At 41.8% G+C, this 14,810-nt stretch overlaps 2 protein-coding genes across 20 annotated transcripts in view; both read right to left on the bottom strand.

Annotated features, from left to right (window-relative positions):
• NR2C1 (nuclear receptor subfamily 2 group C member 1) overlaps positions 1-7,751 on the bottom strand; it is a 52,158-nt gene extending 44,407 nt beyond the window's left edge. For 4 of the 18 annotated variants that reach the window (XM_080577459.1, XM_080577465.1, XM_080577466.1 and 1 more), the window contains exons 1-2: positions 6,945-7,093; positions 729-825 (exon numbers count right to left, since the gene is read on the bottom strand). The gene's annotated coding sequence lies outside the window, so the exon portion shown is untranslated. Of the gene's footprint in view, positions 1-728; positions 826-5,244; positions 5,303-6,359; positions 6,883-6,944 lie in introns of those variants that run through there. The other 14 variants (XM_080577474.1, XM_080577475.1, XM_080577471.1 and 11 more) reach the window with 9 other exon arrangements.
• Positions 7,752-9,823: 2,072 nt separating this feature from the next.
• The window catches only part of FGD6 (FYVE, RhoGEF and PH domain containing 6), a 72,799-nt gene continuing 67,812 nt past the window's right edge, over positions 9,824-14,810 (bottom strand). For both annotated transcript variants that reach the window (XM_080577458.1, XM_080577457.1), the window contains one exon: positions 9,824-13,010. In XM_080577458.1, coding sequence (XP_080433584.1) covers positions 12,974-13,010 — 37 coding nt within the window. In that variant the 3' untranslated portion in view covers positions 9,824-12,973. The remainder of the gene's footprint in view (positions 13,011-14,810) is intronic.

The raw sequence follows: 14,810 nt of genomic DNA, 5'->3' as shown, positions 1-14,810 counted from the left end.
AGGCTGAACTGATTCATGTAAAATAACAAGTATTCTAAACTCAGAGCTATCCAAAACTGGGACATGTTCTTTAAGGACTTTAATACAAATATTACTTTTCCAGTACAGAAGATTCAAAATAGGTCTCTCAGTCTGAGATTCGATCTTCAGTAACTGGAAATAAAATCCAGGGTGTTTTCATCTAATATAAATCCTCCTGATTTCAAAAATACTTTGTTCCATTCCCGTCCAAATTATACCACACACTTTCAAAGCACACATCAGGCAGCATGAGAAATGTTTTTTATTATTCAGATAGAAAAGTAAATTGATTCAAATAATTGACGGGTTCTTGATTGAGAGTGTTTTGCAAAGGGAATGAGACAGATCAAGATAAACCAAACTTTATCCAGATACTAGTTAAAGACAGCTTTAGGAAAGAAATATAAACGTGATGAGCAATCTAACTAGGAAAGATGAGATCCGGGATTCTAAGAGATTACAAGACAACAAAAAAAGCTGCAAATACTTTTGGAATCCTCTTTAAAACGCCTTTCTCAATTAAATATATCCAAAAGTGAACTGCAAACTCTAATAGCATTAGTCAAAGATGGGGAAGCAGTAGAGCCAAGACTCCTGCCAATACATCAGACACTAAGAAAAGCTGCTTGCAAACACGGACCGATTACCTTTTACCTCATTCATATCTCCTTCTGAACATTCTTGCAAAAATTACTTTCTTTACTCACCGATTCAACTAGTGAATATTGCAATTACTGCTTCATTGCTCTACTGGGTTCCCTTTTTCACATCAGACTTAGGATTCTTGCCTTCATTTTTCAGAACCTTCAAGGTATAAGAGAAATGGTAAGAAATGCTTTGCCCCACGACCATTTATTTAAATAACTTCTCTGCTGAAGCTCCCAAATGACCTCTTTTAACTTCTTACAGATCTAGCATTAAGATTGGAGACACAGTCTAAAACTCCCTGAAACAAATATGTAACCCTCCTTCAGTTTTCCTTAAAGGAAATGCGTTGCTTAAGGAAAAGTGACATTTAGACTGTCAACATGACTAGACCACTGCCTCTCTTCAATGCCCTTTATTTTCTTTCTTTTTGTACCCTTGTACCCTCAGTCTATGATGACCTGTCTGCACATTTTGTCATTAGTAGTAAATTTCTGAGGCCAGGGACAAATCATTTGCTTAAGGGTAGATACCCAACACAGGAAGACTCTTCTCTTCATCTAGGTACAGAGTAACACGAGTATTAGCAGCTGTACTTACACTGATTAGATCTACCTTTAGAGTAAAACCCTTGCATTTGTTTTTGAAGTTATTTCTCTAGTGCTTGACAATATTTTCCATATAATTAAAACCAAAGAGGGAAGCACTTCCAAAAATCTAGGAAACTAATCCACGGAGAGATAATATATCCAACTATTTTCTTTTTAAAATCTCAGTCCACCAGCCCCATTTATTAAAGCCTCTAAAAAGCAGGCATTTTGACAGAAGACAGGCATCAGACCGCTTTTCTACTAGTTACGTGGCATTTATTGCATCTCTCTAATCTTCAGACTCACAAATGAAATGCAACTTTAATCTCTTTCTGTGTGTAAATCCTACAAAATTATTATTACTTTATGTCCCTAGTAAATAAGCTGGCAAACCTTCCTGGCAGGAGGAATCAAAATTACTTTTGAATACATCACTGTCTTCAGTGTCAGCCCAAACTTGTCAGCACTGAAGCTGGCATCACAACCCATGGTTTTCCATCGCTACTTTAGGTAAGTACTCCATGCACCACAGCGTCGGTGGAAGATGTTCATTATCTTGCACTAAAACTCAACCACTCTTCTTCTCCACTTCCTCAGCTTGTATGTGCTGTAGTTTCCTCAATGTTCTTGTCAAAATAACTCAGGAAAGAACTATTTAAACTGCTTGCTTTTGGCTTACTCCTACAAAAATGGGTAGGAAACACTCCCATGAGACCAGCCAGCAGATCTGACAGCCTCTAATCCCTCTGCTGGTACAGCTACACCCAGAAGACATCAAAGGGTAACTCGTATCCTTCCCCTGGGACAAAAGTTACACGACCTTAATTATCTTAGCAGGAAGTTTCCGACTAATAGCACACCAAAATATTATACCAGGGTAGACTAAGGACTTCAAAAGCAACTGCAGTAAGAATATTTTTTGATGTTTGGACTCTCCACTTAGTATAAATGGTAACATCTCTTGTTCAGTTACATTTTGTTACTGGTACAGTTGCCCCACTATAAATTATCTTGATTCTGCTTTAGCACCCTTCAGATGAACGAGAACAGACTGCATTTGGTATGAAGATACAGCACGTGAAAAATGCATTCAGCCCAGAGATCTCCAGATTACTTCCAAAAAATGGTCATAAGCCTGACCCAGAGTCGTTTTACTGCTGCAAACACAATGCTCATAAAATTTGAAATGGTTTAACTATCTTCCTGGCACTGTCAAACCAGTTTGACTCCGTATATTAAAATATAAATATGGAATGCATAATGATTGCAGTAATGACTCCACAGACATGTGGAAGGTGTTAATACAGGGGTCTTTTCTGGATCAAATGCACCTGAGAAAGATACACCTGTAAAAGATCAGATGCACATTTGAACTAATAGCTACAGAAGAGCTTTGTACAGGCATGCTAACGAGGTATGACTGCAGAAGGCAATGTGAAATTTACTTCCTGGTCTTGAAAAGCTCAAAAGGTTAATAGAATGGAAAGCGAGCTAGAAAATAATTCCCTCTTAGAAGAAACTGCCTTAATCTCTTTCTGTAGTCATACTGCTTCAGTAATAAATGATTTCAACAAACCTCAGAAAACAAACTAAGGATATACTGGTTTAGCCCAGGTCATCACACCGGGCTCACAGCTGCTCTGTACCTCAAAATGGAAACGAGGCCTCACTTCCCTTCGCATCATGTGCTAATTAAGAATTCAGCACAACCGATGCCAAGCTTGTTTAATAAATATCTGCACATAAAATGGAAAGCACTTAATCCCTCTGTGATTAAATGTGGCAGAGCCAGGAGGTTCTGTTACTTGTTTTGAACTGAGTTCGTGATACTCTGGAACAGCGTTCTGCAATGCTCTGCGGATCGTCAGCTAAGCCAAGGAATCCAAACACATTTGTAAGACACACGACACTACTCTGCTTGATGCTTCACATGTGAAAAAGCTCAATGAACACATGAACCTAAATGATCTGTTCTTGGATTATCACACTATAAGCCATATTGCTCAAGATGGTACAACAGTTGGCAGGCTCAAAGGAGTAATATTCTCCTCGTCGATGAGCTGAGGAATATTTATGTGGCTCTTGACACCCAGTCAGATAGCGTTTATTGAATTTGCAAGACATCAGGACTTAGCGAGCACGTATGTAAGAGACGGAACCACAGGAAACTGCAGCAGCTAAACCTGCAGGCAAGGGAAGATGAGGTGCTTGTACACGCTCGAGGGAATAATTAGAAGGCACACTGCAATAGAGAAAAAGATGCACTGGCAGCCGTGCCTGTGCAATTCATTTAGAATTATTGCTCTTGCTGCTTTAAAATTGCTATGTTTAATTTTTCATGTAAGCAAGAGTTAGAGTGGGAGGAAAGAGCATCGCTAGGCTGAATTTTAAGGAAATTGCAGAGTCCCTCCTCCAGGTTAGGCCACCGAAAGGGGACAGTCTCACTTGCAGGCCTGTGCACCACCTCCAGAAGCAGCCCAAGCACCCGAGAGCTGAAGCAGCTCATGGGACGGAGCAGGGGAGGCGAGGGGCTGTCTGCAAGCAGATCCAGCTCACCTGGCACTGGCCAAGCACCAGAGCTAGGTGCAGGACGGCCATTTCAGCTGGCCAAGCTGCCCAGCACACCTCCCACCACGGACTGCATCTCCCCCGAGGCTGGCAAAACCCTGTGCTGTCACAGGAAGAAAAACAAAGGCGCTGGCTCGGCGGCTGGAGCCGCACAACAAACCCCATCAGGAAGTGCATCTGGCTGAACGCTTCCGCCCCTTTCACTGGGTTAGTTTCAGCCCGGTCACTTCTCCTACCTGGCATGCAAAGACTGTGCTACCACCACACAGCAAGCACAAATCCTTCTTTCAAAACACGCCCATCACAGTGTGACAGCAGCACGTCATGAAATGTGATGTGACATGCCTGCTTGGAGCATCCACACAACTACAGACAGGTAGCTGATAAACGAAGGCACGCTACAGAAAGGACTTGCAAACCTATTTAGCAGTAGTACCACTTACTCCCCCCCTCACAACTTGCACACGTTCCTGCCTGCAGAACCTTCCTTCAGGGAAAAAAAAAAGGACTGAATTTATCCTTCCAGTAAATCGGTGTTGACAGCCTCAGAAAAAAAACAACCCTTTATAAATATCATAAATATCATCACTTTCTTCCTGAGCTGTTTCTTTTTCTTCATCAATTCTACAGGATCACAGGATTAGATTTTGTTAGCAGGCTTTTTTTTTTTTTAAATTCCTATGAACACGTATGTCAAGCGCTCTGGGAAATACATTCAGACTAAGCAGCGACGAGTGAAAGCATTAGTCACGTTGACACTTACACTGTCCTACTCATACTCCAGAATAATCATTACCAAAATAAATGGGGCAGCTTTCACACCACAAATTTACTTCCAAGCTATGATTAGCAACCTCAACTTATTGGGAAAGAAATAACCGCTAATTAAAGCTAATATGACAAAACAAGATGGTTTGGCTTTAGTTTTTGGTGCTTTGCATTTTTCAAGTTACTGGTTTAACTTCCTACAAAGGCAAATACTTAGCTTAGCCCGGCCTGTCTTGATGTTAAGCTGAAGAAATTCATTTCAAGTTAAAATCTGAACAGCCTTTCACAGAAGGCCCAGCCAAACCAATAAAATCAATTTAAGTATTGATACAGAAAGGCAATTTTTACACCATGATTTTCAGAAAGGCTCATCCTTCCTTACAAAGTCTGCAGTACTGTATCACAAGATACATGGGTCTTGCTCAAGTCCTTCTAATCTCCAAGAACTGGAAATGAAGAGTAATTCTTCAGAAGATAAATCCTTTGTTGCTTTGAGACTGTGGCTGGTAGAATTTAATGCAGCATCCCTGGAATAAAAGGCTGATGACTGGAAGGTATGAATATGGACAGAGCAAGAATTTGATTAACTGCGCCTCTGCAATTTCATCCGTCATTTTTCATGCTTATAAAGCTCTCTTTTGTGGCAGCTTACCTTACACCAATAAGGCATTGGCACAAGTTTAAAATGCCAAAAGCAGCTTTCAACAGCACTGAAGAAAAAAACAGTACATTTAACTGTTTAAAAAAAAAAAAAGGACGTTTTGTATCACCAGCACCTAGGTTCGGTATTTTTCAGTTTTCTTGATGGTCCTTGGTGAGTTGCATGCTACAGCCTGTGTGTGTACACTAAAAAAGCAAGGGCACACAAAAACGTTGTGCCCATCACAAACAGCCACCCCCATACCCACGCCCTGCTCACCACTGCCTCGTGGTGCCTCACTGATGCTGCTCACCACTTCCTCACGGTGGATGTTAACATCCCCTCTGCTCTGTGAAAGCAGATACTCACATGAGAGCTCCCCGACCCATTTCAGCCAAAATAACTCAGGTTGACAAAGCTTACTAACAAAAACTGCTTAAGCCAGGATGAAGGAGGAAAGGGAGGCGTACCCTCTGCCAGCTATGGTACTGACAGCTGAAACCCATTACTCCTGCCAGTAGAACAAACACGTACAAGTTAACAGCCTGACCCTGCTCTATCCCTTCGTACATAGCTGAGCTCCCCATTTCTGGGGTACAGAAGCAGCTGAGGACTGTGCACCCCGTCAAATGCTGGTTATGCTCCTTACATTGCCAGAAATGCAGTTGACCACCACCACACGAAAATATCTGGTCCTGTGATAAAAGAGGGTCTGCAATGTCTCTTGGTGAAGAATTACAGACAGAAGCAGTCAAGCATTTCAGATTTTAAGACTTCCCTCAACCAAGTATCCCCAAGGATAGCTGCACAGCAAGGAGCAAGCTGCAGGCTAACTGCTCTGTGGGAGTAGGACATCTCATGGCACAACTGGCCTCCATGGACTAACAGGCAAAAAAAAAAATCTATAGAGTTATTTTCATTCACAAAATACTGTTATAGGAAAAAAAGCATCCAAAATTATAAAGTAGAGAAACAAGAGCCTGCAGGCACACACTGCCTCCCCAGCACAGCAATGTGGTGCTTTGCTTCCCCCACAGCCCCACTGAATACTTTTATTTCTCTTTACGCCAGGCTGATTTAAAACACAGGAGGCTCTCCAACACCAGGCTATGGGAATTGTTGCCCACCTGAGTTCTCCATGACAGGCAGGGAAGCAGCTCTGCCTACCACACCACCCTTCCAAATCCACCCTGTTATTTACTAGCAGCTCCGGATCAGGGCTTTTACGCACGAAGAGGACCCCACTCAGCTGAGAGCCGTGCCCACACACGCGGTAACACCGCTAACAAAAAGCCTCCCCCCCGGGCTGCAGCGCTCGCCCACCTCCCCCTCCCCAGCTCCACCCCGGGCGGTGCCTCGGGGCCCTGCGGCACCCTCCGGGCACGAAGCGAGGGCGCGAGGCGCGGAGCGGCGCCCGGGGCCGGCCGCCCCGTCACGCCGCGCACAAAATGGCTGCGCGGGGCCGGGCCGGAGCGGGCAGGGCAGCACCCGGCCGCCCGCTCCCCCCTCCCGGGGCCGCCTCTCCCCGCCGCGGGGCCGCGCTGCCCGGATGCGGGCGGCACAAGCGGTTCCTGTAGGTGAAAGGTCGGGGGGCGCGGAACGGGACGGCACCGGGACGGCGGCGGCGGCGCCGCGCTGCGGGGAAGGAGGGCGGCGGCCGTTAATGGCCGCTGGCGGCCGTTACCGCGCGGCCGCCGGGGGAGGCGCCTCACCTGCGGGGCCCGGCGGCGCTCCGGCGGCTTTATTTGGCGGCGGCGGCTCCCGAGCCGGGGGTCAGAGTTCGCGGCCCCGCCCCGCCCCGCCGCCGCGGCTGCGCACGGAGAGAGCCCCCCGGGAGGGGGCGGTCCTCGCCCCGCCCCCGGCGGCCGTTAACGGCGCCTCAGGGCCGCGGGCGGCCGTTGGGCGGGGGGGGGGCGCCTCGTGGCGCCGCGAGGAGCCCTCGGTGCTTGAGGGCCGCCCCCGGCCCTCACAAAGCGAGGGGCTTGCGGAAGGGGGGCGCTGCTCCGGGTGGGCTCTGGGGAGGCGGCGAGCGCCCCAAGGCTTCCGCAGGGGCGCTGGAGGAGCATAGCGCTGCTCTTCTGCGGGTGTCTGCCTTCTTGTGGCCCGGCCTGGAGACAGCTAATTGCTTAATTTTCGCCAATTACTTTAGTAACCTCGATTTAAAGAGCCTTATTTTTTAAATGAACCTTTTTTTTCTTCTTCCTTTTCCATCTGTTTAATGAAGACTGTATAGCTGTGGTAACAGCGGCTGGAAACTAAGGATCACAGAGGCTGTATGCACAGCTTCAGGTTCTGAAACTCGTTTATGCATTCAAACCGTTTTACACGGTTTCTACCGAATCAGATGACATAAGCGTCAACCAAAGCAGAAATATATGATCAGACACCATGTAACTTTTAATTTAATACAGAATCATAGACTCATAAAGGTTGGAAAAGACCTCCAAGATCATCTGTCCATCCATCCCCCTACCACCAACGTCACCCACTAACCCATGCCCTAAGCACCACGTCCAACCTTTCCTCAAACACCCCCAGGGACGGTGACTCCACCACCTCCCTGGGCAACACATTTCAATGCCTGACTGCTCTTTCTGAGAAGAAATGTCTCCTCGTTTCCAACCTGAACCTCCCCTGGTGCAACTTAAGGCCGTTCCCTCTAGTCCTGTCACTAGTTATCTGCAAGAAGAGGCTGACCCCCAGCTCCCTACACCTTCCTTTCAGGTAGCTGTAGAGGGCAATAAGGTCATCATTCACACTTTTATCTTGCCAGTTCCTTCACTGCTTTTCCTTCCAACGTCCCACAGCTATAGTTGCATCTAGCAACTCCAGTTCAAGATTGCTAATTCAGTATTTGCAAGCATCATGTTTCGCTTTTTGATCAAACACATCACAAAAGCCAAAATTTTTATGGAAAAATGTTAAATTAGAGCAATTAATTTGCTAAGCGTTTCCTGAAAGCGTAGAATATTACACCACTCTCAATTTATGGTACCTGTCAATTCCCATGCTAGCCTGACTCGCACGTCCACCTTCTAAATGAGGCTTACAGCAGTTTAATTTAATGCCAAGGAGCTTGCACCAAAGCTCATTTCATACAAGCATTCTAATACTCTCAATAGAGCAGAAATGTCACTAAGCAGTGAAAAATGTTTTGATTTTTTTTTAGCAAGTGACCCAATTCATGCTTGGTCCGTATTAGAAAGGCATGCCCATGCAGCTGCGTCAGCCAGGATTATGAGACATCTCTATCAAAAATATGTAGAAGCAAAATCCTTTATGCTGTTACTGCAAGTTACCAAAAGAACTGCTTTCAAACATCCATCAGAGATGTACAAGGAGGCAGCATAACTAACCTGACAGAAAAATCTCTCCCTTACAGGCCCTGCTGCAATTCTTGTGCGAACAGAAACTGCGTGATTCAGGCATACTTTAATAGATGCAGCAGAATTGGATTTTGCAAATTTGGATTTTGCATTTATTAATGCAACACCCTTCATCTATATAGATGCAAATCTCCTAGTTCTTTAGGATGCTTGTTTCTTAGGATCCTTTCTTTGCCAGCAGTATGTCTATTCATAACGATGTGCTGAAGAATTAATTTCAACAAATTCAAAACAAAGCTTGAGTATAAGATGCAGTAACCAGCAAGAAAAGTAGGATGATGGAATTACTTTCTTTTGCAAAAAATAAACATGACCACAGCACCAGGAAAAATTCACATAGTTGTGACTGAAGAGGGGGAGACAAAAATCCTATGTCCTCACAAAAGTAAGAGACAAAATGATTTCTGAGCTATTTTCAACATAAGACATGAGAATAGCCCTTTTATTTAGCATCTTGTGGTCCAGAACTGACTTATCTCCACCAATAAACGTTCAAGACAATTCCGTTAATGAAGTGCTTTCTCTTTGGATTGATGTATCCTCGTCAGCTGTTGCTGCAGCTGCAGGTTCTGCTCACATCCCTGTAAATCACACTGCATTGTAGCACATGGGCAGAGGGAGCCTCGCTCAGCCTTGGGCTGATGAAGCTCAGGGCAGTCATTCCCCAGGGCTGGGGGTAGCTTCAGGAGATAAAGCTCCACTACTTGGTGTCCTACAAGGTGGGACTGCGCAGGAGCAAATTTTTGGATTGTTGCATTTTGCCTGCAAACTGGCCTCAATAGAAAACAAACATCATGAACTCGCGGGATTTTAGTTCGAGGGGCTGGGGAAGAAGGAACAGTAAGCCAAGAACTACACGGCAAGAGGTAGCTAAGGAAAGACAGCAGGGCAGGAAGGTGGAAATAATTTTCACGGCAAACACATCATCTTTGTAGTAAGTGTGAGCAGTGTCTTGGCTGACGTGAGCAGGACCACTTAAAACCGCTGTATCAGGTGGTCAGATCCAGCAGCAAGCTGTCGGTCGGTGTGCACAGCTTACACCTTTTTGTACTTTTTTCTGTTTGTAAGGGCAAAGCATAGCGTGGACTTCCAAGTAAGACAGATGTGCAGGATAATGGCAGCAAATTCTGCTGCCTGGAAAGCAGTGAATGAATGAGTTACACAACACATAAAAGCCTGAAAATATTTCAAAAACAAACACAGACTCAACTAACGTGAATTTATTTATACAAAAATGATACATATCCACAGGAATATTTACAACAACTTTAAGTTGTTTTCATTTACAAAATAAAGATTCCATTCTTTCATTTAGACAGTACAATTTGTGACTGCTCCAAATAAAAGCATATTTAGATGGTAAAAAACAGGGGACAGCAGTTATGGCAAACATGCATTGAATGTATCTTTCCAAACATTCTCCTTACATTTGTCCTGGTTTCAGTTAAACCGCAACAACATTATGATGCAATAAACATAATTTGGCAATCGACTTTCACACACAAAAAATATGTAGTAAAATGTTTTCCAAAGTTGCTCAGCTATCCCTTTGTTTCAAGTCCGTTGGGGATAAAAGAAAGTTTTAAGTCAAAGATTTCTTAAAAGCAATTCAGGATCCTAGACTTTTCAGTTATCCTAGAACAAAGATGCTAGAACTAATCTTCAATGCTAATGTTCGTCTCATACTCTACTAACCAATCTTAAATTAACAACAATAGATGCATATAACAAGAGGTAGCCAGGTGTTTAATAACTACTGGTTGTTTAATGAATTTTCTAATGTAAGGGTCAAATCAAGAAGCGACTTTACTTCCGATGGTAAAGAATTAAAATGGGAGGCAAGGTGGAGAAATAAAGTAACACTTTGAAAAGCAACCACCTGAAAATGTTATGAAAGAAACTATGTTTGGGGCTCTTCACGTGATAAAAAGCACTGGTGCTGGAGAAGGGGGGAAAAGAAATATTCAAACATGCTCATAGAGACTATTTCATTTGTTTCACACACAGACAGCAATATGTGCTCTATTGTTTTTAAGGCTCTGTTCAAATCCATTCCTGTCACAGACAATCTGTTGATTGATCTCTGCTTCTGGAAGAAGTCCTCTGACTTCTACGCTATTTTCTTGCTCTGCAACTAATCACTGAGAGGTAGTTTGTCGCCACACAGGAGGCAGAACTTGGGCACCTTACTCAGCCTGTGTTTTGACTTTTATTGCTCTGTTTCAGTTTTGCAGCACAGAGATCAATATCAGTCCATAAATTAAAACTAAATGAAACTTGCTCCTACTCAAATTTCTTATTTATTTGCCAGTTCATGGCTTCCCATCTTAGTTGGTGTGCAGTCCATATAAAAATATTAAGGAGCTCTTCTCCTTGATAACATCAACTGGAACAGCTACGGCACATCTATGTTACACTAGTATCAGATTTATTTTGGATACAGTAAAAACCATGTCAGAAATCACCCTGAAGAGACAAATTAATAGCTTACTTGGCTTCAGTCAGCAGCTGGTTTTGAAAAACTAAGTAAAAGCCCTTTATATATAACAAAGGAATATTTATTTATCATGTTTGCATTAAAAGAAAGAGTGAATAAAGGCTTTGATCCAACTCCCACTGAATTTCAAACACTGTCTGGTCAAATCTCTAGCATTCATCAGAAAAGCCGGATCTACAGCCTGAAGTCCCTGATTCAGAAAGGTTCTTTACTGAAATGCTTGAAGTCAATGAAATTATACTCAGATACTCAATGTTAAGCATTAGGCTCCAAAGCCTACTACTAACCTAACAGCAGCTCAGGAAAATCAAGTCTCTTCAGAGCTGTCTATGTTAGTATTTAGACCTTGAGGTATTTGAGGGCATACAAGAATTTTGGCTTGCATTTTCATTCATGGTCTTTACGTGATGACTACTATTCTATCATCATTTTCTTTCCTTTGTCAGGCCTTAATAAAGTTATTAACATGTACTTAATTGCTTTTAATCCCATTTCCACAACTAGTTTGATTAAGAGGACTACCAAAAAATGTTGCATACAGTAAAATTAACTGGCTACATGTGCATCGCTTTTGACATAAAAATGGCTTGCTTTCATGTGTCATTCATAGTTCTAGTTCCATTTATGCTATTACAGTGATAACATCTTTTCCAAAACTTAAATAGAATAAATGCACCAGAATCATCAGCAAGTATTTCCTAATGAGGTATACTGACAATTTTCTTAAAGAAAAAAAAAAAACAAACTAAAACTGAACTGTGTTGTAAAGTGTCAAACAGAACAAATCATAGTGTAAACAAAAGGTATTTCAAAGAATGGTATACAATTTCATTGCCATCTGCACTAAAAAAAGAAAAAAGAAGCTGTGTTTTCTGGGTATGGCAATTCCAGTTCAAGCATATTATTTAAATATACAATAGTTTAAGTTTCTGGGAGATGGGGTCCATATATTTGTGTAGTGTTCTTTGAACAATAGTTTACACAGTCTTTCATAGGGCATACAGAACTCATTCAACACAATTTTGAAACAATGTATTTAATCTTTTCCCTGTACGCCAAAAATGTATTTTTACTCTGCTTTAAATTACTAATGGAAACATACAAGAAAATATACCCTGAAATTGTTTGAAAGTAGCTCATTTAGTCTCTTTGGCATCTGTAGTACTGTAAAAGCTCTACTGCTTTCTCTCTGTAATTGCAAAGTCTGTTTTAAAATGTTTGTCCATTTTCTATTTTTTCATAATTGAACTGTACTAGGTAATTGCTTCTGCGATACAGAATTTATTGTACTGTTTTAATCAGTATGCATGATTTCAACTACCATTCAAGAAAAGGAGCAGCATTTTATCATACAACCTCTCATAAAGGAGTTTACATAGCCAACAAATATCCAAAATCTTTTAAATTCCTATTCTGATCTGTTTTTGTTAAATTGCAAGCTGAGTATCAGAAACTCAAAACCTATATACAAATCACAAGGAACTACACAATTGCAATAAATGAATTGTTGTTTTAAAAAAAAAAGTAAAAAGCACAAACTTTAGGAGTATGTTGACTCACCAACCTGTCATTCTGAAAACAAGGGAAGTTTGGACCTCAATGCAAACCTCACAAACAATTTTGACCATTAAAGTAAACATTGGAATTTAATAAATAACACATTTTGTAACAACATAGAAATACACACAATTCTTTTAAAAAATATTACCTTACGCTAAAAATGCATCAAACCCTAATGCTGACAAATATACATATTTTTTTTTTAGGTTGACGTGGCAGGATTCACTTTCTTGCAACAGTTGCTGTACTCTGTTTTACCATCATCCCTGGACATTTTGGTTCAGTCTTGCTGACACTGCTATAATATTGTGCCTTCTTGAAAAGCTTCTATCCACCTATTGGAAAATTAAACAGTGTTATGAAGTTGCTGGTAAAACCGCAAATCATGCTGCCCATCCCCTACAGATTCACACAGCAAGTAACATCCTATTTCCATTACCAGTTGTTGTTAGTGCAAATGCCAGAAATCTATCCAATGAGTTCAAACCTACCACAGGGCTTGCTAAAAACATTAAGTATCAGTACAAGGCCAGATGACTTTTTTTTTCCACACTGAAGTTACATGCATAAAGAACAAACGAAGCTGGGGAATCAAGTGTTCAAAAAGCAGGAAAAGCCAAGGTTACATCAACTTTAATAACATGGCTTTCATAACATATACCTTTTTTAAAAAAAAGGCAATATACCCTTCTGTGATATCACTTCAAACATGATCTAGGATGAATCAGGGCACTACAGGAGCTGAGGTAGCTGCCTGCATCGCCCAGGCCTGCTGCTTTTGCCCCCGGTACAAGGACAATCCTGAAGGACTACTGGGGCTGAGGGAGGAAGCTGCGGGGAACATGGGCTGAGTGGTGGCACGCTGCCTTCGCACGATGACAGAGTTTCTAAGCAACTTCCCCTGTATTCACACACACAATATGTACTACGACTAAACCACATATTAACAGATACTCTGCACATTGTATCTGTGAAAATACCAGTGTGTGTAAGGGAGGGATGTCCCAGACCGCTGATGCCAGGTGCCTCAACCTGGAACTTCCAAGTTAAAAGTAAAGTAAAAGTGTCTGAATGTTATCTATTTTACAGATATGCTGGCTGCTCCTGCTTGATTACAAGGGTGATAGACATCCTCACCTTCTGCACAATCTGCAAAAAATCAATGTTTCTGATGGAAAAATCAATGTTTCTGAAGCACTCTGATACTACACTGACAAATACAGTAAAAAACTTAATAATTCTGTCTTTTGAGTGAGGGCTGAATTGTGTGCATGTGAAGTTAAGGGGCCCACATACTGATGATAGAACAAATGCTGATAGCTCAAATCGCTATCCGTTACTTTTTAGGGCTCACTATGTTTTCCACTGTCATATATTCATTAAAAATAACTAAAATGCTCCATGGAATAAAAGTACAACAAATTCATAAACAGTTTCAGCATTGAACGTAGTACTGGACTAAAAAAATTCAAAGCCTAGCAAAAATAAACATCCATTAAAATTTATTACTGCACTTAAAAAAATACATTAGATATTTCTTAGAGAAAAAAACATAGTGTCCCCTAATGAAAACAGGCCAACAGAGTGCTGTTTGTTCTTTTAATGCTATCAAAACAGCATTTATTTTGCAAGTTCAGCATAAATCTACTAAGTCTACTTGGAGAGAGTTTGCAATGTAAGGTAATGTTATTCCTAGCCTCAGTAAAATAGACCACGTTCAATTACAATTTTTCCTTCTGATTGCAAAAGCCATCGTCTGATTTGGAAAACAAAGCTATTGGAGGCCTTGGGATTTTTTTTTTCTTTTTTTTTTAAAAAAAAAAAACTTTTGTTTTGTATAGTGCAAATGAGGACAGTGGAAACAAGAAAATATTGCCTTAATGGAAAAGGAAACATTTGCATGCATCTGCAAGACAAAATACTCCCCCAACAATCTAATGAAGACCGTGTATAGAGAAGTACCATTAAGTATGTTCTCCGCTGTTCAAAATTTCCAGTTGTCATGGGTACTTCGTTTTTTTTTTGAACATCCCTATTTGCACAAAACTATACCTACAGCAATTTGAATGCTTAAGTAGTAATAATGGACTAGTTGGCCAATGAAATCTATTTTATTAATGTAAAATTCACTTGGG

Source organism: Anser brachyrhynchus (genome assembly GCF_964034855.1).
Source record: "Anser brachyrhynchus genome assembly, chromosome: 1".
NCBI classification, from domain to species: domain Eukaryota; kingdom Metazoa; phylum Chordata; class Aves; order Anseriformes; family Anatidae; genus Anser; species Anser brachyrhynchus.
The sequence above is the reverse complement of the archived record's forward strand: the minus strand, read 5'-3'. Positions and strand labels throughout refer to the sequence as shown.